This window comes from Cyprinus carpio, chromosome B19 (genome assembly GCF_018340385.1).
Source record: "Cyprinus carpio isolate SPL01 chromosome B19, ASM1834038v1, whole genome shotgun sequence".
NCBI classification, from domain to species: Eukaryota; Metazoa; Chordata; class Actinopteri; order Cypriniformes; family Cyprinidae; genus Cyprinus; species Cyprinus carpio.
The window spans coordinates 26,190,531-26,217,861 of record NC_056615.1 but is presented as its reverse complement, the minus strand read 5'-3'; the positions used below and the strand labels follow the sequence as shown (position 1 = coordinate 26,217,861).

Genomic DNA, 27,331 nt, shown 5'->3' with positions numbered 1-27,331 from the left:
ACTGCAGAAATATCAGCATTAAAATTTATTTTTAATAAGAATAACTTCAAAATTGTCATTTTTATCATTGCTTATATATTGAAAATTTAGTTATCTTAAAAATATTAAAACTTCAAGACATTTGTTTTCTAACAAAGTTTATATTTACTTATTATTTAGAAATGTATTTCTAAATGTTAAAGATGTATTTATTTATTATACGTATATTAATTGAATATACCTGTATCCCAGCGGGAATGTCATAGATGATCCGGATAGTCTTGGTGTCGGAGCATCCAGGTAGAGAATGAGGAATCACGTGGTACTCCATCTTCCCAGGAGGCTGTGTGCCGGTTTTCTCTCCGTAGATGGCTTTACAGGTGGGACACTGCAGACTGCCGTCCTGAGAACAACATCAGACACATTAAACACGACAACAACACCCGAGGAAACTCAGGAGAGCTCGTGATAGGACAGCTGGGACATTCACAGGCATCGGAGACACGCAATACTATCACACCAATACATGTGTGTATGTTTCATGCTTAGATGCACTTCACTAAAGATGAGCAAAATAATGCAGTACTGACACGCTCTGTGGATGCAGCGGCACACAAAAGCAAATGTGACTCTGCAGCACAAAAGCAGTCTTAAGTCTCTGGGGTATATTTGTAGCAATAACCAAAAAAAACATTGTATGGGTCAAAATTATCCATTTTTTCTTTTATGCCAAAAATCATTTGTATATTAAGTAAAGATCATGTTCCATGAAGATAGTTTGTAAATGTCCTACCGTAAATATATCAAAACTTAATTTTTGATTAGTAATATGCATTGCTAAGAACTTCATTTGAACAACTTTAAAGATGATTTTCTCAATATTTAGATTTTTTTTGCTCCCTCAGATTCCAGATTTTCAAATAGTTGTATCTCAGACAAATATTGTCCTCCTAACAAACCATACATCAATGGAGAGATTATTTATTCAGGTCTCAGATGATGTATACACCTCAATTTTGAAAAATTGACACTTAAGACACAATATATTTGTTTAAACACCTTTTTAATCAAAAGAAGGTCTTGAGATGTAACGGAACTTTGTTCTAGAACAGTGTTGTTTAAAATGCCAAATTATAAGCTTGTTCAGAAATCGTCACAAAATCTTGATTATAAAAAAATAACATCTTTCTCATTAAACCTTATCATATATAAGCAAATATTCAAATATCCTTTTTAATAAGCCCAAATATTTGAATACACAATTTTTTTTAAAAAAGCCCATCCCTAGTCAGAAAGCTTTTGGATTCCTTCAAAAACATCTTAATTTTTGTTCTAAAGATGATCAAAGGTCGTACAGGATTGGAATGATATAAGGGCGAGTAATTAAAGACAGAATTGTTATTTTTGGGTGAGCTATCCCTTTAAGGAACCGATGAATCGGTTTTCTGAACCGGTTCGTTGAATTGAATCGGACTTTGCATCATTATTACAGTATGTGGTGTAGATGTCTTCACAATTTTATGTTGAGGAACATTATTATGAAATCAATCAACAATTAGTAGACGCACAAGCCTGCATTTACTGTTGATTCACAGTAGAAAACGATACTAAAGAGACAGAACAACAGCAACAACAACATTCGCTCACACTGACCAGCGCTTGCATGAGAGGGTTATAAGATCACAGCAGCTTTAGCTTAAAAGACATTTTGACCAGTCATAACTTCTGGAGAAAAACACAGCAGATGCTGGACAAAGATGAAGCTTTCCGAAGTGTCCTTAGGGCTTAAGATACTCTATTTATCCCCAATCATCTTACTGACCTGATGCCAATTAACCTAATCATCTGCAAATTTTCCATCCACTTTTTCTTTTTCGTAACTTACTTTTCCAGCCTTTTGTTGCATCATCACAACTTTTTTAAGAAATGTTGCGGCCATCAAATTCAACATTTTCTCCTTAAAATAGCACATGTCCTCAGTCTATATAGTTGATATTTTTTTTTAAGTTCTGCTGTTAATATAATATGGATTTATGTGATTTGCAAATCATTGCATTGTGTTTTTATTTACATTTTACGCAACTATTCTGCCGTAGTATTTTTATCTTCTTTAGGTTTAGTTAACTATAATAACCCTATAATAAGTTGTTTTGTTTTTGCATGAATCTTCAGTGTTTTCCGCAGCGTTGATTTCTGACAAACTGCATGGAAACCAATGTGGGTTAATTTGACTCGCAACACAAAAGTTCTATTATGTCTTCACAGGATGCACAGTTCGTTCAAATGCACCAGATTTTTTTTTGTACTTTCTGGCTGCAAACAAAATGTCATAAAATTGTGATAGATCCTGAAACTGGTTGGTCTGGATAAATACTATGAAGAAAATGAAGTAAAATCCCCCTAATGTACAACAAAACAGTGATATGACCACCTTCGTGTGACTGCGTTCTGACCTTATTGCCGTTGTTGTACATGGCCACCAGACACAGAAGATGGTACATGTGGCCGCACTTTCCCAGTTTGCCGACCAGCTCGGGCTTGAAGCCTTTGTAGCTCAGCACTCCGTCGTATCCGGACGCGGTGGCCAGTCGCTCCATGCAGATGGTGCAGTCCTGACGGATATCAACAGTGAGTAACCCTGACACACATCTGCTGCCTCACTCATTAGCTCTGCTAGTAAACAACACAACGCTCGGCTGGTCACATGACACTCATCAATCACCTCATCGGGAGCCGTCTTGATCTTCTCTGTGTAGCGCCGGACCACGTCCTCTGGGTTTTTACCTGGAAAAACAGACAAAACAAGAATTTAGAATCAGACAGTGGAGCTTTAGTCTTGTGTTTGTGCAGTTTTTAATTTTGATATGTGAACTCTTCCTTAAGTCATTCTCAGTTTATGCTTTTTAGTTAAAATCAATCATACTAAGCCTATATGCATGCTAAAAATAAATAAAAAAATAAAATAAAACCATTTCTTTTCACATTTGTATAGAGTTATGTACAGAAAAAAAATAAAATATACAAAAATAAATTTAAATATAAAATACAAAAAAAATCAACAACCTTCCTATACACTTCTGTACAGAATTAAGCTGTTTACTTCAAGGTTAAAATAAAAAAATATATAAAGTAAAATATACAAAAATAAAATAAAATATACAAAATAAAAAATACCATAAATATACAAAGAATAAATAATATATAAAATATAAAAATAAAACCATTACACCTTTGAACAGATTAAGCGGTTTATTTAAATGTAAATAAAATCAAATATACAAAATTATAAATATAAATTAAAATAAAATGAAATATTTTCTATTCTGCTCTTATAGAATTAAGCTGTTTACTCAAATTGTAAATAAAATAAAATATACAAAAATAAAATAAAAAATCTATACACATTTATACAGTTAAGTTGCTCAGTCAATAAAACTAAATAAAATAAAATATACGAAAATTAAAAATACAATAAATATACAAAAATAAGTAATATATAAAAAATATAAAATAAAACCGTTTCACCTTTGTACAGATATAAGTTGTTTATTTGAATGCAGAATAAAATAAAATATACAAAAATAAAAATAAAATAATTTCTATACAGCTCTAATAGAATTAAACTGTTTACTCAAATGTAAATAAAATATACAAAATAAAAAAAATATATAAATTAAAATTAAATAAAATACGAATTAAGCTATTTACTCAAATTGTAAATAAAATAAAATATACAAAAATAAAATAAAATCTAAATTAAAATAATAAATAATTATATAAACGTTTTATAGAATTTAAAATTTCTATACAAAAAATAAATTTGAATTTAAAATAAAAATAAAATAATAAAATAATTTCTATACACCTTTTATAGAATAAAGCCATTTACTCAAATGTAAGTAAAATAAAATAAATAAAAGGGAGCAAGATATAGATGTGTGTCCCTGCTTTCACTAAAAATCTAATAAATATAAGATTGCAGACAGAAGCTGGATTGTTTATCAAGCTTCATATGACTAGAAAACCATAAAACACAAATCCCAGATTTTAAAGCTCTTAAATTTACACACCACCAGTGTTAATGCTTTATTTATAACTTTATTTTTACACCAAATGACGCTAAAGAGAGGATCTGTCAAATTCAGCTGACAAATGTACTCTTCAAAACACAGAGCTTCAGTGTTTATTTCTCAAAGCGTCTTTACTCTGGTGACCTTTAGCGCATGAACACACACCTGCTGTCTGGACTTTCAATACACTATTGATTCCTGACAAAAACAAATCTATCAGTACGACGTTAAGCAGATCTATGGTAACACGGTTGAGGTGCTGTAATGTAAGAGGAACCATGTCACTTTCCGTTGTTGCCCGATTCACACAAAGTCTGCTCAGATCAGCAAAAAAAGTCAGACAGAGAATCAGTCGCTAGACAAACACACACACACACACACACACACACACACACACACACACACACCTTTGCGGAGGTGCTTTTTCTTGGTCTTGCGCCGGATGCTGTTGATCCCTGGCACAGGTTTCAGGTCGGTCTTGCTGATCGGCGGTGGATGCAGGATGGGTTTAGGAGCCCGAGTCAAACACACGGGGAGCCCAGCGGCACACATGAGGATACCAGTCATTCCTGACACAAAGACAGACACTAATATAAGCTTAAGATGCAGATCATGGCACTGTAAGGCCAAGCTCTTGGGTTCGATTCCTGGGAAATGCATGAAGTGATAAACTGTATACCTTGAATGCAATGCAAGTCGCTTTGGATAAAAGGATTCTGCCAAATGTATTAATGAAAATAACATAACTGTTTCTTAATTTATTTCTTTTTGTTCAAATCTTTTGTCGGCACTTGCTTTATACAGTACGTTAAAAAAAAATAATTGCTATATCTTTATACACAGTTAAGCTGTTTACTTGCACGTTAAAGTAAAACTAAATAAAACCATTTCTGTACTCCTACTTACAGAGCTTACTTGCATGCAAAAATACAACAAAAAATCTATACACTTTTGTGCAGAGTTAAGCTGTTTACCTGCTAAATAAAATACATAAATTTTTCATCCTAAATTCTTAATTTAAGTCTTTTTGTTAAAATCATTCATTGGTACATAGTTTACTGGTCTTTTCATGAAAGTAAAAATAAAATAAAATAAAATAAATCACTGATAGACATCTTTAGACACAGTTAAGCTGCTTACTTGCAAAATAAAACATTAATTCTTAATTCTAAATTCTTATTTTATGTCTTTTTATTAAAATTATTTGTTTGTATTTAGTTTACTTGCATATAAAAATAAAATATAATCATTATAAATAAACAAACAAACAAATAAATAATCACCGACATACATCTTTGGACACAGTTAAGCTGTTTACTTGCAAAATAAAATATATGTCAATTTTTCATCTTAAATTCTTAATTTAAGTCTTTTTGTTAAAATTATTCATTCGTACATAGTTTACTGGTCTTTCATGAAAATAAAATAAAATAAAATAAAATAAAATAAAATAAAATAAAATAAAATAAAATAAAATAAAATAAAATCACTGATATACATCTTTGGACACAGTTAAGCTGTTTACTTGCATGTTAAAATAAAACAATTAAAAATGATTTCTATACAATTTTGTACAAACTTAAGCTATTAACTTGCAAAATAAAACTTACTTTAATTCTTAATCCTAAATTCTTATTTTATGTCTTTTTATTAAAATTATTTGTTGGTATTTAGTTTACTTGCGCATAAAAATAAAATACAAACATTATAAATAAACAAACAAACAAACAAATAATCACTGACATACATCTTTGTACAGAGTTAAGCTGTTTACTTGCAAAATAAAATTTATGTTAATTTTTCAACCTAAATTCTTAATTCAAGTCTTTTTGTTAAAATCATTCATTGGTACAAAGTTTACTGGTCTATTCATGAAAGTAAAAATAAATGTTTGTCTTTAATTTATGTCTTTTTATTAAAATTATTTGTTGGTATTTAGTTTACTTGCACATAAAAATAAAATATAAGCATAATAAATAAACAAATAAATAATCACTGACATACATCTTTGTACAGAGTTAAGCTGTTTACTTGCAAAATAAAATATATGTTAATTCTTAATTCTTAATTAACTTGTCTTTTTGTTGAAAAGTTTCATTATTACCTGTAGTTTACTTGTATATTAAAAAAAAAAACATTTCTATAAACTTTTGTACAGAATTAAGCTGTAAACACAAAATAAATGTAGTTTCTGTATTGCCAATAAAGTTCTTTACACTGAAGAGAATATGATTTTGTGGTGTAGTACCTGCTAATGCAGGATGAACCTGTCCAGACCCAGTGAGATTCTTCACAGGAAGTGCAGGAACCCTAAAGATGACAGGAAACAGACCATGATCCATATGAACTGAATCATTACAGCTTATAAACTGTAAGAGACCACCCAAACCTCTGATGAGGAGAAACAATCATCCCAAAAACAGTTAATCAAGACTCTAACACACCCTACAACTCACAACCTTCCTCATCTGCTGAAGCCAGCGGAACCGTCCAATCAAAATGAAGCTCTTATCGGACCAATCAGCATCCAGTGACAAGGACTAAAGCCCAATCACAGCGTCATTAAAGCTCATCAGATCACATGAGGAACAACTAATTAACAAAGACAGAAAATGAGTCTCTCCAGCATGTGAACATGCATTAATCTCACGTCTGGAGAATCACCTTGTTCACTTAAAAGTCCCGCTTAACTCAGACCTGAAAGCTTTAGCCACAGATCCTATCAGTATGAACAAGAGAAATGAAACCAGATGATGGTGATAATAGATGCTTCACTGTAGTACATGAATAGAAAGTGAAACTCTTTTTACTATTATTATTATTATTGCCTAAAGAAAATTAGATTCTAGGATGTGGGGTTATTTATTATAGTACTGTATTATAATTAATTGAAAAGAAAACACCTTTTGTTTCTTGAAATAATCTTAAAATCTTAATTGAAATAAAACATAAAATATAAAAACTAGTTGCCAAGGCAACATTTGTCATTTTCATTAGTTTAACTTGTATAAAATAACTTAAACTGAAATAAAAAATATATTAAAATACTGTATAAAAAAGACTAAAATATTACATAAAATTAAAATGAACACAAAAAATCTAAAAAATAAAAACAAAATATTAATAAAAACTATAATGGTATGTCAAATGATACTAAAATAGCACCACTAAGAGTATGTTGTTGGTTGCCTAGGTGTCGTTATGTGGTTGCTAGGTGCATTAGTATGCTAATTATTTATGATAAAATAAAATAAAATATAAAATAAAAAAATAATTAAAAAATAATAATTAAATAATAAAACAAATAATAAGAATAAATAATTAAATAGAAAAAAAACAAGGGAAAATAAAAATAAAATCATACAAAATATAAATATAAAAAATTCAGAAATAATAATAAAACAAATAAATTAAAAATAAGTGAATATAAATAATACAATAATTATTTTATAAAATAAAATAAATATTTATAATGAATGAATAAATGAGACAGAATGCTACAATAAAATGAAAAAAAAAATTAATAATAAGAATCAAATAATAAAAAAAATAAAAATAATTATTTTAAATTAAAAATAATGTATGAAATAATTTCTATACAACTTTACACAGGTAATCTGTCTAAAATGAAAAAAATAAATAAAAGCATTTCCATCCACCTTCACACAGAGTTAAGCAGTTTTTGCATGAAGTGAAACAGAGCGTCTCGCATCGATACGGATCAGGAAACGATTGCACTTGGCTCGTATTATGTTTTATCTCATATTTCTTATGCAGCGAGTCAAAGTCCTGCTGCTGATGGAGCCACGAAAGCAAGATGAGAGCGAGATCGTACCGTATGTCGTCGTCTGAGTCTCCATCCGAATCCATCATCTCTCCTGATCTCAATAAACTCCAGACACACATAACACAAACTTCCTCCTTTGATCTCACACACACACACACACACTCACACCAGCTGCTACAGGAAGTCAAACAGGAAGTCAGAGTCAGTTTTAGAGATGATTTGAACTCTGTTAGTGTTCAGTGACTCCAGACTCATGTTTACATGCGTTTACTGAAGGAAACGAGCCAAAACAAGATAATATTGAATCTGCCTCATATACCGTTATAAAAGTGGTAATATACCATGATTCTGGCCAGCATGTTTCTAAAAGATTATCACAGAGATATATCTGAATTACACCATATAACTCATAAACTCATTTGGGGGAAGTCGTGGCCTAGTGGTTAGAGAGTTTGACTCCTAACCCTAAGGTTGTGGGTTTGAGTCTCGGGCCGGCAATACCACGACTGAGGTGCCCTTGAGCAAGGCACCGAACCCCCAACTGCTCCCCGGGCGCCGCAGCATAAATGATGCCCACTGCTCCTGGTGTGTGTTCACTGCTGTGTGTGTGCACTTTGGATGGGTTAAATGCAAAGCACGAATTCTGTGTATGAGTCACCATACTTAGCTGTATGTCACTTTCACTTTTTAAAACATCAAATAAATGCACAGATCAGTGACAAAAAATAATTGTAAACAAACCTCAAAATTGTTCAGATGTATTAATGTAAGTATGTTCGGATGAAAAGTCAAGATTAATAAGAGCATAACTCTTGAATAAATGAGTTGAAGTGAGATTTAACTATGGAGTGAGATTAAAGTATGGGATTACTGCAGATATTGTAGCACAGTAAGTGTGTGTAACAGGTCTGTCTCTGCTTGTTTGGGGCATCAGGATCTGTCAGACTCTGCCCTCTAGTGGTGGTGCTAAAATCACATGTAATGTGGTAGAGCAATACAAGCTCTGTCTGTATTGACACAGAAATGTGTTAAAATATATATATATCCATTGTTAACCATATATATATCCTATGGATGTAAGATATAAATTGTCTTTACCTGCTGTAGAAATGCATGTGCAATAAAGATCTGCTTTATCAATGCATGAGTGAACTATCCAAAGGAATCAAACTGAATCACAAATCAAATCAAATAATAATAATAAAAAAATAAAAAAATAAAACAAAATAAAATATTCAGAAATATAAAATACCAAATACAATACAATCTAAAACAAATAAATTTAAAATATATAAATTAAATTAAATTAAATTAAATTAAATTAAATTAGTTAGTATAGTAGTTAGTAAAATAGTTTAAAATAAATTTGAAAAGTAAATAAATAGCCCATGGCCCAGTAAAACGGGTCAAAACTGTTTTATACAGATATTTACAGTAAACTTGTTCTTAGCAATGCATATTATTAATCATCAATTAAGTTTTCATATATTTATGGTAGGAAATTTACAAAATATCTTCATGGAACATGATCTTTACTTAATATCCTAATGATTTTTGGCATAAAAGAAAAATTGGTAATTTTGACTCATGCAGTGTTTTTTTTTGGCTATTACTAAAAATATACCCCAGCGACTTAAGACTGCTTTTGTGCTGCAGGGTCTCAATTGTTACCTGAAAACTCACTATATACTGTAAGTGGTAGGAAATAAAAAATGTCATTGCATTAATATAAAAACCACAGATCTTCACTGAAGCTGTTCTCGCTTTCTAGTTTGTTCATGTCATAATTCATGTCATAACTGCTGTTTTGTGCATGTGTGATGCTTGTTTACAGCACGCTATCTGCTGGAGTGTGTTTGTGTTTATGCACATGCACAAGTAGTGTGATACACGTGTATGTGTGTGTGTTAACCACACTCATCCTGTATGTGTGAACCGCTCGCCTGGGAACAAAGCAAACTCATCTGTCTTCACAGTCTCTCTCTTTCTGTGTCTGTTCGTCTCTGCTCTGCTCTCTGTGTTTCTGCTGAAGTGTGTTTGTGGTTTCAGAAAACATCTCCACTTCACATCTACTAGGATTTACACCCCTTCATTTAGTGGTTTACTCTTTGTCTGTGTGTGTGTGTGTGTGTGTGTGTGTGTGTGTGTGTGTGTGTGTGTGTGTGTGTGTGTGTGTGTGTGTGTGTGTGTGTGTGTGTGTCTGCTGAGGCTCCGTTTTGCCTTGATTCATTATTCATCTTTTCCCCTGTGTATCACAGGCTGGACGGCAAACAATTCACACACACACAGACACACAAACACACACACTCGCATGCGGTTTATCTCGACCAGAGACGCTCTCAATCAATGATTTTCACACGCTCAGAGGAAAGGACAAGATTTATAGATGCATTACAGCATCACCGCGTTAGTTTGTGTGTGTGTGTGTGTGTGTGTTTGACTAATTCAGTGTCACAGCGCAAAAGGACACTATTGACTATTTCCCTGTTCAAGCTGATTAATCTCTACAAAACTGAAAGCATCAATAAACAAAGATGAGAATGATGCAATGAAGTGCAAAGGGGTCAAAATAAAGATCAATCCTATATACAGTGCATATATAACAATAGACAGTACGATAGATAGATAGATAGATAGATAGACAGACAGACAGACAGACAGACAGACAGACAGACAGATAGATAGATAGATAGATAGATAGATAGATAGATAGATAGATAGATAGATAGATGGTGGCTTTGATATTTGTACTGGAAAAAATATTGATGAAGAACTACAGTATTTTATTTTTTATTTTTTTTTGCATGAAAATAGAATAAATCAACAATAAATTAAGAATTTCCTAACAAATTTATTTAACTAATATACCATTTTAATAAAATTGTATAATACCAGAAAAGGATTTATTTATTGAATTTTAAGAATTTTCCAGTTTATTGAATAATTTCACTGAAATGAACCATTCGAACGAACCGATACACTCAAAGGAATCGGTTCACATGAATGAATCAGAGTTCTCAACACTACTTAAAGGGACAGTTCACCCAGAACTGACTATTCTGTCATCATTAACTCTGAAGTTGTTACAAACCTGTAAGTGTTTCTTTGTTCTGCTGAAGATATTTTGAAGAATGTGGGAAACACAACAGTTTGGTATGAAAAAAAAAAAAACAGATTGAAGTCAATGGCTACCGTCAACTGTTCGGTTACCCACATTCGTCAAAATATCTCCTTTTGTGTTGAACAGAAGAAAGAAAATAAAACACACTATGATATCTACCAAGATACTTAAAGAGTGCTAAAGGACCATATCTATTTCTCCCTCCATCATCCTTCAGTTGTGTGTACCAAACCACTCAACCTGAATGGCGCACACACACACCTGGACAAAGTATGAGTGACCACAGGACTTCATATCAGCTTCTGAGTTGCCATGTGGTTGACACATCCCACAGCAAGCACTGCTCATGGACACTATCCCGGCTGAGTCCTGCCCACAGAGCTCATCACAGACAGACTGTGACGTATCAGAACAGCTCCAAGACTCAGCACCCAAGGACGACTTTCTGGAAAACAGCCAGGGAAGCCAGGACAACATATCACAGTCACCAGAAACACCAGAGCCACAGCCCCGCTCACCAGACACATTATCCATCTCTCCAGCATCTCCACTTCTAAGCTTCTCACAGAAAATAGAGGAACTGGTGTATCCTGGGACCAAACTCTCGCACTCTTTCGCTGCAAGCCCCTAGATATCAACTAAAAAAATAGCGGACCCCACAACCACCAAAGCCTGTGGGCCCAGCTCGTCCTCCTCCTCCAGCTTGATATGTGTCGGGTCCCTGCTATGATAGCAGCAACATTCACAAATATTTACAGAGCAAGTGGGAACCCAGTGTGCCCAAAAACAGCAGGTGTCCTGTAGCTTTCTCTATTTCCGTTTTATCACGTGATAGAAAGTCTAAGGCCTTCTCAAGCTGTACGGCTAACCCATCTAATCTGATCACCTCTGTATTTTCTTTGATGTATTGATCTCTGCTACCACTGAATCTAGATCTGTCTCTGTCAGAAAGAGATGCATTAACAAGAACACTAGTGTGCTATTTATGGAGGCTAACACCAAGCATTTCTGCAGACACTGTTGATCTTCTCCTTGATGCCTTTAACTCAAAAGTTAAAAATATTATTGAGGACATTGCTCCTGTGAAAGTCAGCAAGAAGACTGGCAGACAGAAATCAGCTTGGAGAAAATCGATAGCAGTTCAGTGTATGAAAAGACAATGCAGAATTTAGCATCTATAAAGACAGCCTTTATGCTTTCAATGTGAAACTAGACAGACTTTCTTCTCAAACCTTATAAACAGTAACTTAAACAACACTTGCACTCTTTTTGCTACTGTTAAGAGACTGACAAACCCCTCAAGTCAGACTCCCAGTGAAATGCTCTCCGACAACAAATGCAAAGAGTTTGCTTCCTTTTTTTCTGATAAGATCAATAATATCAGAAAGGCGATAAGCATATCCTCAAGTTACACAGAGGTCAGACAGAGTCGACCGCAATTTCAAAAAGAAGTTACTATGTCTGTTTTTGAAGCAACTGACAGCAAAATTTTGGAAGAAATAGTACAGCACCTTAAATCGTCAACCTGCTATCTTGACACACTTCCCACATATTTTTTCAAAAGTGTGCTGAATTGTTTAGAAGCAGATCTCTTAGAAGTGGTGAATGCCTCACTTCTTTCTGGGACTTTTCCAAAATCCCTAAAAAATGCAGTTGTTAATACACTTCTGAAAAAGAGCAATCTTGATAACACCATACTAAGCAATTATAGACCAATGCTTGGACACTTTTCAGTCTGGTTTCCGACCGCATCACAGCACAGAGACATCACTCATAAAGAAAATAAATGATATTCGCTTTAATTCTGACTCTGGCAAAATATCAGTGCTGGTACTACTAGATCTCAGTGCTGCGTTTGACACTGTAGATCATAACATACTTCTAGAGACTGGAAAACTGGGTCGGCCTTTCTGGGGTGGTTCTCAAATGGTTCAGGTCATACTTAGAAGGGAGAGGTTATTATGTGAGTATAGGAGAGCATAAGTCTAAGTGGACATCCATGAAATGCGGAGTCCCACAAGGCTCAATTCTTGGACCTCTCTTGTTTGGCCTGTATATGCTCCCACTAAGTCAAATAATGAGAAAGAACCAAATTGCCTATCACAGATATGCTGATGATACCCAGATTAATAGCCTTATCGCCAAATGACTACAGCCCCATTGACTCCCTCTGCCAATGTATTGATGAAATTAACAGTTGTATATATCAAAACTTTCTTCAGTTAAACAAGGAGAAAACTGAAGTCATTGCATTTGGAAACAAAGATGAAGTTCTCGAAGGTGAATGCATACCTTGACTCTAGGGGTCAAACAACTAAAAATCAAGTCAGGAATCTTGGTGTGATTTTGGAGACAGACCTTAGTTTCAGTAGTCATGTCAAAGCAGTAACTAAATCAGAATACTATCATCTAAAAGACATTGCTAGAATTAGATGTTTTGTTTCCAGTCAAGACTTGCTTGTTTATGCATTTATCACTAGCAGGGTGGACTATTGTAATGGTCTCCTCATCGGCCTTCACGAGAAGACCATTAGACATCTGCAGCTCATCCAGAACACTGCTCCCAGGATTCTGACTAGATCCAGAAAATCTGAGCATATCACACCAAGTCCTCAGGTCCTTACACTGGCTTCCAGTTATATTTTGGATTGATTTTAAAGTACTTTTACTTATTTATAAATCACTCAATGGCCTAGGACCTAAATACATTGCAGATATGCTCACTACACTGCGTTCCAAATTATAATACTAGTGATATATCAATAGTATAATAATTTTGGTACAATAAAGAGTCAGATTTTTGCCAGGTCTTCTGAGGTAAATGGAAACCCTACTTAAAGAGGTTGTTCCAAATTATTAAGCAAGTCACAGTTCTCATGAAATATGGTGAGGAATAAAGAACATTCTGAAGACCAAAAAAAATAAAAAATGCAATGTCTTGCAAAAGGCATCAAAACAAACAATATTTCACGAAAAGCTAATAGAAATTATTGAACTGTCAAAATATTTGTGAGTGACATAGAGCACAGAAGATCTTGGTCAGATTAAGATTTATTAAGGAAAGTTTCTCTCAAACTAATGAACTGTATTGTAATGCCAGCTGTAAAAAAGCCACTGCTGAGCAGCAGACAGGTGTTTGAAGCTACTGGAGTCTCAAGATCCTCTCCATGCAGACTGACAGTTGTGTGTAAAGCTGCGTTTCAGTCACTGCTAACCAAACCTCACAAAGAAAAAACCTGCACAGTGGCAATAGAAACACATTTTCAAATTGTTTAGCACAATGGTATTTATGCAGCATCGGAAAACCCAAACTGTTTCTGGTGCCCACTGACTTCCATAGTTTTTGGGTAACTATTACTTTAACCCTTAAATGCAACCTGGTCTCATAAAAATATGTACCTCTGGGTATTTTTCTGCAACACTGTTTTTACATAGTCTGTGGATGATGCAATCAACATCATCCTGCAACATCTGGACAAAACAGGGACTTATGTGAGGATCCTGTTTGTGGACTTTAGTTCGGCTTTCAACACCATCATCCCAACAGCCCTCCAGACCAAATTGACCCAGTCAGACTGGTGAAACTCAATCCAAAAATCTACCACAACATTTCTGACAGATAGGCAACAGCTAGTGAGACTGGGGAAATTCATGTCAAACAGCTGCTCCACCAACACTGGTGCCCCTCAGGGATGTGTTCTCTCCCCCACTGCTCTTTCTCGCTCTACACCAACGACTGCACCTCTAAAGACCCTTCCTGAAGAGTAAAGCTGTAAGTTGGTTCCGTGATTAGCGGTAAATCATCGGTCTCCTGTTTTCAAATGCACGGTGACGAGTTCATACACAGACAAGAGGTTCACTGCAAGCTACGCAATATCGTGCAGTCATAATCGAATGCGATTAACATCTCAAAACAGTGAACATGATAGTTGCGTAGCTTGTCAGTGAACTACGGCCCCTGTGTATTAACTGCCGCTCCCGTTTGAAAACAGGTAGACAGACACTGTTACCGCTAATCACGGAACCGGCTTTTTCTGATGAGAACCACATGACTCTCATGCGATTAATCGTGCAGCCCTAATTGACTCCACTGTGAAAAAGGCCCAACAAAGGTTGTACTTCCTTCGCCAGCTGAGGAAGTTTAACCTGCCACAGGAGCTGCTGAAACAGTTCTACACAGCCGTCATTGAGTCTGTCCTGTGCACTTCAATAACTGTCTGGCTTGGTTCAGCTACAAAATCAGACATCAGAAGACTACAGAGAACAGTTCGGACTGCTGAAAGAATTATTGGTGCTCCCCTGCCCACCCTTCAAGAAATGTATACATCCAGAATGAGGAAAAGGACTCAGAAAATCACTCTGGATCCCTCACACCCAAGTTACCCCATCTTTGAACTTTTGCCATCTGGCCGGCGCTTCAGAGCTGCAAATACCAGGACAGTCAGGCACAAGAACAGTTTCTTCCCCCAGGCAATCTACCTCATGAACAGTTAAATATTCCCCACTTATGCAATAAAAATGTGCAATATCCTTATATTTATTTGTTACTCCTCCATCCTAGTACATCCCTGCATCTTACTCAATCCTATTCCATTATCATTTATAGCACAATTGTTTATACACTTTATACATTTATTTGCAAGGTTTTTTTTTTTGACTGTGTGTTGTTGTCTCTGTGTACTGGAAGCTTATGTCACTAAAACAAATTCCTTGTATGCGCAAGCATACTTGGCAATAAAGCTCTTTTATGATTCTGATTCTGATTCTGCATAATCCAAGGATTGCAAGTTCACCGCAGTTTTAAAGAGAAACGTCCACTGAGTTGCGCTAAAACACGAGTTCGTGAACACGGCAGGAATTGTATAGGTACGGGGGAGTGAATGTACATTGCTTCTCATATTGCACCTCAATAACATGTAAATATCTGGGAACTGTCGCTATTAAAGTTAATGCTCTATTATGTTGGAAATATGCCCTAAACCAAACCCAACCCTAAACCTACCCGCAGCGTAAATGATGCCCAAACTGATATAAAAACGCATTTGTGGATGCAGTGTGCCATTTGAACTTCGGTGCCAGATTGCTGTTTTGGGCACCTCAGTCACGGGATTGAAACCCGGAGAGCGCTCAAGTATGTCTCCATACTCCATAATCCACTCTCCCCCACGCTAGCAAATGATGCCCACTGCGGCGCCCGGGGAGCAGTTGGGGGTTCGGTGCCTTGCTCAAGGGCACCTCAGCAACAGCCTGTATTCACTCCCCTTACCTGATCAGGAAGAGCGGCAGCAGCCCTATACCCTCTTATGTCAGCGGGACCCCTGTGGAGAGGGTGAGCAGCTTCAAGTACCTCGGTGTAAACATCTCAGAGGACCTGACTTGGACTACACACATTTCAAACTCAGGTTAATAAAGCCAGGCAAAGACTGTACCATCTGAGACAGCTGAGAAAATTCAGGGTTTCAGCCTGCAATCCTGAAAACTTTCTATTCAGGGGCCATAGAAAGCGTATTGACTCAGTGTATATCAGTGTGGTATGGGAACAGCTTCAGTCAAGACTGCAAAGCCCTGCAGAGAGTTGTGCGCTTAGCTGAGCGCATCTCAGGGTCTGCTCTCCCCTCTCTGCAGGACATCTACCTCAAACGCTGCAAAAGCAGAGCTGTTAAAATAATCAAGGACTCCATTCACCCCAGTAACCATCTTTTCACTTTGCTGCCATCTGGTAAGCGTTTCCGTAGCCTGATGTCAAAAACTGAGAGACTTAGGAGGAGTTTCTTCCCCCAGGCCATCAGGCTCCTAAACTCAAAACCAGCCTCTTAACATCTTCATGTCTCCACTTAATATTCACTTTATCAGTAAGATATTCATCATTCACTACCTCACATTGACATACTGAAAGTGTCAACCTGTTTGCACATTTGCCTCTTGTACATTCCTGTGTATCTTAATATTTAAGACAACAGTTTACTTTCATGCACATTATTTTCCACTATATATTTAATTCTACAGTATACATCTCTTTATATATTTTATATTTTATTCTTATATTTTTATTGTTTACTTTTATTTCATTCTTTCATAGCTATATTTATGTATATTTTAATCTGTGTTGTATTCTTTAATAATTGCACTGTCCATGGAGCGGACCTGACTCACATTTCACTGCTGGTTATATATGCTCTATATAATTGTGTATGTGACAAATAAAAAATCTTGAATCTTGAATCTTGAATCTTGAATCTTGAATCTTGAATCTTGCTCTGGGTGTGTGTTCACGGTGTGTGTGGGTTCACTGCTGTGTGTGTGCACTTTGGATGGGTTAAAAGGAGAGCACGAATTCCGAGTATGGGTCACCATACTTGGCTGTATGTCACGTCACTTTCACTTTCACTTTTTCACTTTGTATTTGGCATCTTGCGAAAAAGTGCCCCAAGGTACGTTTTGGCCAAGAGACCAGGTAGCTTAATAAATATTTAGCCATTATTACATATTCAGGTCTTTAGCGACCCAGACCTCTATATCCTGCACAGATGGATCTCTAACTGCTGCAATAGGAAAAAACTCAATTACAGAAGAATAAAATAAAGCATATTTCATTACCTTTCCAAACTTAGAAGAGTTCAATTTGATCAGATGATTTTACCATCGCTGTCCTTGTCAGAGCGCACTTCCACAATACATTCAGCATCTTGCTTATATTTGTGATTTTACCCATATTCACAAAACTATTGTTTTCAAAGACTTTAAAATCAATATTTTGATCACTGGCAGCTTATCCACCATCAAATGGCAGTGACATTTATATTTCATTGCATACAGTAATTGCTCTGCAGTAAATTCAAATCCATTCAAACCAGTTAAATTTTTGCTGATGATATTCTTTTGATTTATGTCTGTGGTAATCATGAGTGAAACATCTAACCTCAAGGAATATAGAGTCATTGCACGTACTGAGTCATTAGATATGTAAATATAGTTGCGCAGGAAAAATATACTTCAACATTTATATACCTTGGGTCTTTAGTGACGCTACACACTTTTTACAAAAAATTAATCAGAAAACTTGCATTCTTTCATATTTTATATATTTTTTCTTGTTATATTGTTTATAATGAATAGACTGAGGAATACTAAGAAAGCTGATGCCTAACTTTAAAAAATGAAAGAGGGAGAGAGTAGTGTTAGGTGAAAAAAATGTTAGCCTGAATGCACTGTAAGTCGCACTGGATAAAAGCGTCTGCTAAATGCAAAAATGTTAAATGTTAGTGAATGATGTCCCAGGTCGCTGAAGACCAGAGGTATGCATTTAAGAGTTAAGAAAGAAAAAAAGATGTCATGGAACACATGTGGAAAACAGCAGAAATAGTGTCACATGATCTCAAATCATCTCTTACCCAGGAGGGACAGTTCCTCGGCTGGCCGTCACCGTGATCCTCTGTGTTCCCGGCCGGTTCAGATTATTCTGTCCGTTAATAGTAAGCGAGTATTTTGACGGCAGCGTCACGATCGCAGGACCGCATGGGAAATTCACCCCGTTCATCTCCACCTTCCCGCCTCCTCCTCCGCCTCCCACTGATATGTTGTTATGGTGTCCCCTGGCAACAGATGTCGCGGGGGACCAGAGGGAGGAGCCAGTGAAGGTGTTGCTCTGCTTGACGACGGCGGTGGCTCCGCCCTCCGTCCCGTACAGCTTCCTCCTCTGCTGCAGCGCCAGAATGGCGTTGGACGCGGCCCGCGTGCTGTGGACCAGCATGCACTGCTGGCAGGTGCAAGGCAGTCCCGAGCTGGTGCCCACCGGCCAGGACTGGGATTTGGGGATGGATCCAGCGATTAGAGGGTACGCCAGGTCCATCCGTCGGCGGATGCGCCGCTTCCTCTGGCTTTGGCGGTTGGTTTGGGACATCCCGTCGAAGTCCACCACATAGCTGAAGCCCAGCGAGCTCAGGTCCAGCCAGGGGTGCTGCTTCTCGTAGGCGTTCTGGATGCTGACGCACAGCTCCATATCGTACGGCGTCCAGGAGCCGCAGTCATTCTCCCATTCCCACACGATGCCCTTGCCTGGAGCCGAGGACGGGTCGTAGAAGTTGCGCTGAACGGGACGCATTGTGCCTGTAGCAAGAGAGAGAGAGAGAGGTTTTTTTTTTTTTGTTCCTTTTCATTTCTTGAAAGTTGTGCATGGTGCAAAACTAAGTAACGTTCATTTACATTTTTTTTGCATTTGGTGCATCGTGCTTTTATCCAAAGTGACTTACGTCGCATTAAAGTTATGCTTCTGACTCAGTATTTCTGTCTTGTTTTCCAGAACAAATACATAAACATTCTCAAATCAAAATGCATTTTCTTGATATGCAAAAAGATTTAAGATATTAAATCTCGCTTTTTGAAAAAATCATCAAAGCAACCAAAGCAATATTTCACATTTTCATTTAGTTTAACTTGCACTAAAATAACTAAAACTGTAATAATAATAAAACACTAATATAAATTCCAAAAATGCAACAAAATAACTAAAACTTTAAAATTCTAATTTTCATTTCTCCAATAAAACACTAACTCATCAAATCCATTCCCATTAATTTACCTGGAGAAATAGGGAACATTAGAAATATATTATTACAATTATACAATTTCCAAGAAAATGGATTCCATTTTAAGCATTTTATTTAGAGAGAAAATATATATATAATAAACTTGAAGGGGAACCAAGACTTTTTTTCTGACTCCATTGGCAGATATTTTGTTTTAAGCAAAAACTTACTTCATTTTGATCTTTTTTTTTTTATTCTTTTTTTCAGAGGAAAAAAAAACAGTATCTTGATTCATTTTGATTTTCAAGTAAATGTGTATTAATTTATATTAACTTGTTGGAAAACAAGACAAAATACTGAGTAAGATGCATAACTTTAATGCAACATAAGTCACTTTGGATAAAAGTGTAACGCGCCAAATGCATAAAACTGTAAAGATCTTGTTCATGCACCATGACACACTGCAGATTTAAAGCGAGAATCACCCAAAGTTTGTGCAATTAAAAACTGAATTAATAGTTCCACTGAATCCTAAGATCATAGACGGTCACTTTCTCAGATGAGCATTCAATGTGAAGCTCCAGATGAGAGGAAGATGGATGGAGGAAAAGGAAGAGGAGAGGTGAAGGAGAGCAGCACTGCTCTGTTTTACGGCTCATTAAAGAGCATTTACAGTGCCCAGCCCTGACTTCCCCACACACACACACACACACACACACGACTGACCTTGAGTTTCCACAGCCCAGCCCTGACTTCCCCAGCCGAGGCGGATCCTAACTTCATTACTGACCCCAGTTCAGACCACAAAGTGTCACATCCTTAAACTCAATCTAAGCGTTTCGTTAAAGCAACCAATCTTTAACCAACAACCTTCCATATTCTCCCAGATCCTCAAAGTATTGCTGCTGGTTAGGTTACAGGTGAAGTTTCATATGCTTGTTTTCTACTGCATGAACATTTTATACAAAAACAATGTGTTTGTATGACTAAAGATCAATTACTCCTGCATTACAAGCTCTTAATGCAGTTTTCCATCTGAGATTAAAGAAACATATCTATAAAAGCATAATATATGCTGATCAAACTCTAAACATTAACTCTGATTATTTACACAGTGACACATGAACAGGATGGAAATAAAAGAGTTAAAATTAGTTGTGATAAATTGCGAATATATTATTATACTGATTTTCATAATTGTATTAAATAGTAGGGAAAGCATCACTGAATTTATCAAATGTATTGCTAACAATATACCTGGAGAGATACAAGCTGTTGCCTAAATATACTTTGATTACCAAAAAAAAAAAAAAAAAAAAAAAAAAAATCTCAATAAATGTTTCTGTAAAAAAATAAGAAAATAAATTAGAAAAATCTTTAAAAATGTGATTTTATTATTTTATTGTATAAATTAATCCAGAATTATATTCTGTTTAAAGAGTTTCAATTCACAGAGAAAAAGTAAATCAGAATATTTATTTTTTTAAAAAAAATATATATAAAACAAACTGAGAAATTAAAAAAAAAGTAAAAAAAAAAAAAAAAAAAAATCACATCCTGTCAAATCAAAGTAGTAAAATAATTTTAAAATCCATCAATTTTTTTGTGATATTGTGATATAAGACAACCAACTAAAGTGATTAACACCTTTTATTTTTTTATTTTTTTAAAAAGGGAGTTATATTATTATATTTTATAAATTGTCCCATTATTAGATCCCAAATACCAGATTTATTAATCAAATCCTATCAAAACAAGGTAGTAAAACTATTTAAAATCAACCCATTCATTGTGACAACTAATGTTTAAATGTTTATGTTATCTTACAAATGAACCCATAAATGGAGATGAAAATGTGCTGTATAACACGAATTACAGCTCTGGAGATTTGGGTCTTTGCTCATTTCCTGGATCTGCATGATAATATCTGAGCAGTGACCTACAGCAAGGACATGTATGTAAAAACATGTTAAAAGGTGTGCATACACACCATATAACATACAAACATATGCAATGAGGTTTAAATTCTGACGAGGTTTACACTATTAAAAATATATAGTGATACACACATATATACACCACCGTTCAAAAGTTTGAGATCAGTAAGGCTGCATTTATTTGATCAAAAATACAGAAAAAAAACTGTATTCTTGCAAAACGTTATTACAATATAAAATAATGGTTTCTATTTTAATATCCTGTAAAATATAATTTAACACATCCTTGCTGAATAAAAGTTTTAATTTCTTTCAAAAAAAAAAGAAAGGATTAAAAATTTACTGACCCCAAACTTTTGAACTGTAGTGTATATTGTTAGAAAAGGATTATATTTTAAAGAAATGCTCTTCTTTTTAACTTTGTATTCAAAAAATAATCAAAAAAAAAATCAAACACACCAAAAAAAAAAAAATCAACCATCAAACAAACACAAATAATAAATCATCATATTAGAATGATTTCTGAAGATCATGTGACACTGAAGACTGGAGTAATGATGCTGAAAATACAGCTGTGCATCACAGAAATAAATTACATTTTTATGTATATTAAAACAGAATTACATTATTTAACATTTTAATAATATTTCACAATATTGCACTTTTCCTGTATTTATGATTGAATAAATGCAGCCTTAAGGAGCAGAAGAAACTCCTGTAAAAACATTAAAAATCATTCTGGTCCCAAAACAGTATGTTCTGTTCTCAGACTTCCACTGAGATCAACACTTGAACACAGAGTTAAGGAAAACACACACACACAGTTTCTCCATGTCCTTCCTGTATGCGCTGGTCACATCCTGCTGGATCCTCCGATGATTTTCTCCTCATCTGTCCTCTTCTCTGAACCCAAACCTCACACTTTCCCTCACACTGGTTTCTGTTCTCTCTTCCTGTCAGTCTGTCTGGACCGCGGCTCGTTTTCTCTCAAAGCATCAGACTTTTGACAAACAACATGAAGTCTGGACCAGTTATAGCAGCTTTTTCTGGTCATTTACACAGAAAGAGACTGTCTGACTGATTATATTATATTATATTATATTATATTATATTATATTATATTATATTATATTATATTATTCTATATTATATTATATTATTCTATATTATATTATATTATATTATATTATATTATATTATATTATATTATATTATATTATATTATATTATATATATTATTCTATATTATATATATATATATTCTATATTATATTATATTCTATTATATTATTCTATATTATATTATATTATATTATATTATATTATATTATATTATTCTATATTATATTATATTATATTATATTATATTATATTATATAATTTGAATATTTGTTTATTGAATATTTGTTATTCTATATTATATTATATTATATTATATTATATTATTCTATATTATATTATATTATATTATATTATATTATATTATATTATATTATATTATATTATATTAACACTATCTCTTATTTTAATTCACCACATCAACAATAGAAAACCTGGATATATGAGGTAGTCTAATTTTAGTGTGATGTGAAGATCTGGAAAAGTCGTGTAAATTAATAAAATCATAAAGCACCATGGATATTTTTAATAATTTTTCTATATTTTATACATTCTATATATTCTACATATGCTATATACAGAATTTTAAGTGATTTGTAAAGCTGGAAAGGTCATGTAAATAAACAAAATCATAAAGCACCATGGGCATTTTTACACATTATTTGTACAGTTAATACATTTATACGTTTGTCTAGATATGCCAAGTTTTAAAATAGGCTATTATAGTAAATATAAATTGAGAGTAAATCATATTTTGTACAAATAAATCACATATGACTGGAAAGGGGGACTTTGAATATGGTTGTATTTTTAAATTGGAAAATTAATATTTTTATATCAGTTAATGTTGATTTTATTATAAAATATATAAAATACTAAAATAATACTAAAATAATATTAATCACATATTAAATATATTTCTTACTTTAATTTCACATGCTTATCAACTGAAAACCTGGATATATGACTAGCCTGGTTGATTTGTAAGGGATTTTTTTGGAAACCTGGGCCTGTATTCACAAAACATTTTATCTTACCACTAAGAGTTCTCCTAAAGAGCAGTAAAAGAGTTTTCTCTTAAAACCTATTCACAAAGCTGCTGAGACAAACTTTTACTAAGGAATAGAGAGAAGTATTGAGCTCAGAGTAAGGGGGCGGGGTTGACCTCGTTGCTATGGATGATGTCATCATGCTTCCTAACTACACACACAGTGATTGGCTGATAGTCTCTGTCTGAGATTTATTCATAGGAATATTGTAGAGCGCAATATTATGCTGCCATATTCAAATAAAGATTTTAAAATAAAAATGTTAATTGCCACATTCAAATAAAGATTTAAAATGCAGGCTAAGTGTCACTAATTAAACAAGTAGGCTATATATTCAATTAATTTTCAGCCTCTTATATGTATGCTTCTAGTAAACAATTATTCGATATGCATTAGGGCTGCCCTCGACTAAAGATTTTTCTGGTCAAGTAGAAGTCGTTCATTTTAAGCATTAGTCAACTATTAGTCACACTTTTATTAATAAACCATATCAATCATAATAATGAGCCTTTAATTGCCTACATAGTCTAATAAGCACTCAAGCCCATGCAAAAAAGGCTTGCCACAGCGCACCGGCAAATATAATAATTATGAATGTGTTAGGGAAAAACAGCAAGTACACTGCATTAACATTTTAATTTATTGTAACATCGTAATTTATTGTTACAGTAGTGCTTTCTGTTTTCGGTTTAAGAGATAAAGTCGGCAACACTGACTCATCTCTGCAGCACCTGTATGCATGTTTCATATGGATTACATAATGTGTGAATATTTGTTTTCTATTTGAATTGGTTCATTTAAAAGTTTCACTCTCTATAGATATATTTCTCATGTCTGTAATAAGACAATCATCCACTGAGTTTCGAAGTGACGCGCTCAAGTTCACAGAGTCTGAGACGGCAGAAAGCGCATCATGTTTGCTTTCATTATTTTACAAAAGCGCAACACTTAGTTGCTATTCTGAGTGCACCCGAATAAACGTAGAGTCTTCACAGATACAAAATATGCATTACTCTTATCTGTATGACCAAAAATAACGAAGTATTTAAAAAGCAAATGAGCTTCACACTCCGCACAAACATGCACACTTTTTTCTAGGCTAACATTAGATTGAGCTGCCATGTAAAGTTGCTACTACATACGTATCTCAGATTATAAGCCATATTTGAGGTTGATGCATGTAAGGTGAGCATATGGATGTCCTGCCCTATGTACAATACTACATACACCAGCCGTTACGGATTTGTCCGTCACAAACTGCGTGATTCTGCCACCTCATGTGGAATTTTTTTTTTTTTGGGACTAAGCGACTAATAAAATTTTGGTAACATGCATATAAACAGCCTTTTAATTAGCAAAATAGTCATGGCTGATAGTAAGACATGCAAACATAAAATAAAACCAAACTGGACGCGAGAACAGCTATATATTAAGGATATAATCAAGCATTTGAAGTTGGGATAACCTCCAAACCAAAGCCTTTTTTAAAAGCTTATTATCGTCAAAAATGTTTCTAAAATTTTTATATTCCGAGTTAGATTGCTGACACAGCCATTTTAGGATAGTACAGATTTGGTCTTAGTGACTTAGTAGTCCTCTTCACTATTCCTAATGTTTCACAGATTTAAGAGCTAGTTTTAGCGATACAACGCTTTGTGAAATATTCTTAGAACAAAAATGCAGGAGTCCTAAATTTAGGACTGACACGCCCACTATTTTTTAGATTATTTTATCATTATGAGCTACTTTTATCCTTAAGATGTTTTGTGAATACGGATCCTGGAAAATAATAAAATTATTAAATCAATAAATCATTAAATGAATAAAATCATAAAGCACAATGGGCATTTTTATAAATTTTGAGCAGCGTTCTAGTTATGCCAAATACTACAATATTTTATTGGGTATAAATTAAGAGTAAAAAAACAACCCATTTTACAATCTTAAATGACAAAGGGACTTCAAATATGGTTGTATTCTAATATTTTTCTTCAAATATTTTATATCATATAAAAATATTTTAAAAACTTTTTATACTTTAAAAAAAATAAAAATTCCCCCCTCCTTGCTGAGAAATATAATGTAGCGATTCAGTATCGATTAATAAAAGTCACATGGCAGTGCTGAAAACAAGTTTATGAGCTTTTGAATGTTACTTTTTGCCTAGCGCGATCTCAGATCTCTGTGTGCCAGTGGTGTGTGTGTGCGCGCGCGTAGAACAGTGATTAAACTGAATGGTTTTAATGCATTGGCCTTGTCACACACACACACACATACAGTGATGTTCAGTACTTTCACACTGTATATCTTTTATTCAAGAAACTTTTGAAAAGTTTAAAAAACAATTTATGAAAAATCCTCAGAAACTATTTGCAGGAAATCAAATAGGCCTATTGTTTTTTTTATCATATCATTTCAAAATGTGTATGTACTGTACAAAGAGTTAATGCATTCTGTATAATAATGCATTAAAAAGGGTGGGGTGGGGTGTGTGGGGGGAGGGGGGGTGTGCACAGTGGTTAACCAGAAAAATTAAATAATGGCACGTCATGCCAAAAAGGTTGCCTGACCCCTGGTTTAGAACAACTGCTGTTTTATCCTAATACAGACACAGATACATGTCATTTTGCCATTGCAACAGATCCAAACATTGGCTTCACTGTACTAGTGTGAATCTTGTGAAGCTGCTAGTTAGCAGAGAGTTACTGCAGTGCTTGCAGTTTAGCTGCAACACAAAAAGAATTGTACTGTAGCTGTAAGCCATAACAGCAGAACACACATACACACGCACACATACACACACACACACAGACGCATCACGACCGTCTGTGCCAAAGGAAGTTGGTACAACAAAGTGTCCACTGCCCCTGTGAATGCCCAGCATGTGAGCTTCAGCGCCTGTTATGCCCACATCACTACACACACACACACACACACACACACACACACATACTGAATGATGTACTACTGTAAACTCGGAGGTACAGTAGATGCTTTGCAGTGTTTCAGATAAGACCACTGTATTTCCTGTAAAAGAAAACCAAAACGTATTATCTCACACACGCTCATGCACGTATTCGGTGGAAAACCCCGTCATAAACCAGAGCGCTTTAACACCTCCACTTTTCTCACACGCTATCTGTGGGCGGAGCCTTCAATCAAACTATCTGGGGGCGGAGCTTATCATCTAGCTGCCTTCAAAACATGCCAGAAGGTTTTTTTATTTAGGATGAGATTATTATCCACATTGTAGAAAATTGTCTCAGGCTTCACAATACATCACCAACACATCTACATATCTACACAAACACACACACACACACACACACACACACACACACACACACATGCATAAAATACATCAGTCTCTTGCTTTTAAAATTTTGACAGCACTGGGCACAAAAGATAACTGGTAAACTTTCCTTGTCGCTCGTGGCATGCCTACAGCATGTCAAATAATTATGTGAAAGGAGTAAAATACTAAAAGACTAAAACTAAAACTTAAAACTAAAAAAACACATATTTTATAGTAAAAATGAAATCATTTCTCATTTTCATTTAGTTTTACTTTACAAAAATAAGTAAAACTGAAATGCAATTAAAAACTATATAGACATTAAAAACAAACTGTTCAAAATTACAAAATTACTAAAACTTTAACTAAAATTCAAATAAAAAAAAAACTATTTCAAACTAATTAAAAAAATAATAGTTTCTCGATGATACTAACACTTCTCATATTAA

The 27,331-nt window shown here is 34.5% G+C and overlaps 1 protein-coding gene across 2 annotated transcripts in view; it reads right to left on the bottom strand.

The window, feature by feature from the left end:
- LOC109083507 (E3 ubiquitin-protein ligase DTX1-like) overlaps positions 1–27,331 on the bottom strand; it is a 49,361-nt gene that overhangs the window by 8,103 nt on the left and 13,927 nt on the right. For both annotated transcript variants that reach the window (XM_042745164.1, XM_042745163.1), the window contains exons 3-8: positions 18,349–19,063; positions 6,298–6,359; positions 4,457–4,618; positions 2,702–2,763; positions 2,433–2,591; positions 221–382 (exon numbers count right to left, since the gene is read on the bottom strand). In XM_042745164.1, coding sequence (XP_042601098.1) covers positions 221–382; positions 2,433–2,591; positions 2,702–2,763; positions 4,457–4,618; positions 6,298–6,359; positions 18,349–19,063 — 1,322 coding nt within the window. The remainder of the gene's footprint in view (positions 1–220; positions 383–2,432; positions 2,592–2,701; positions 2,764–4,456; positions 4,619–6,297; positions 6,360–18,348; positions 19,064–27,331) is intronic.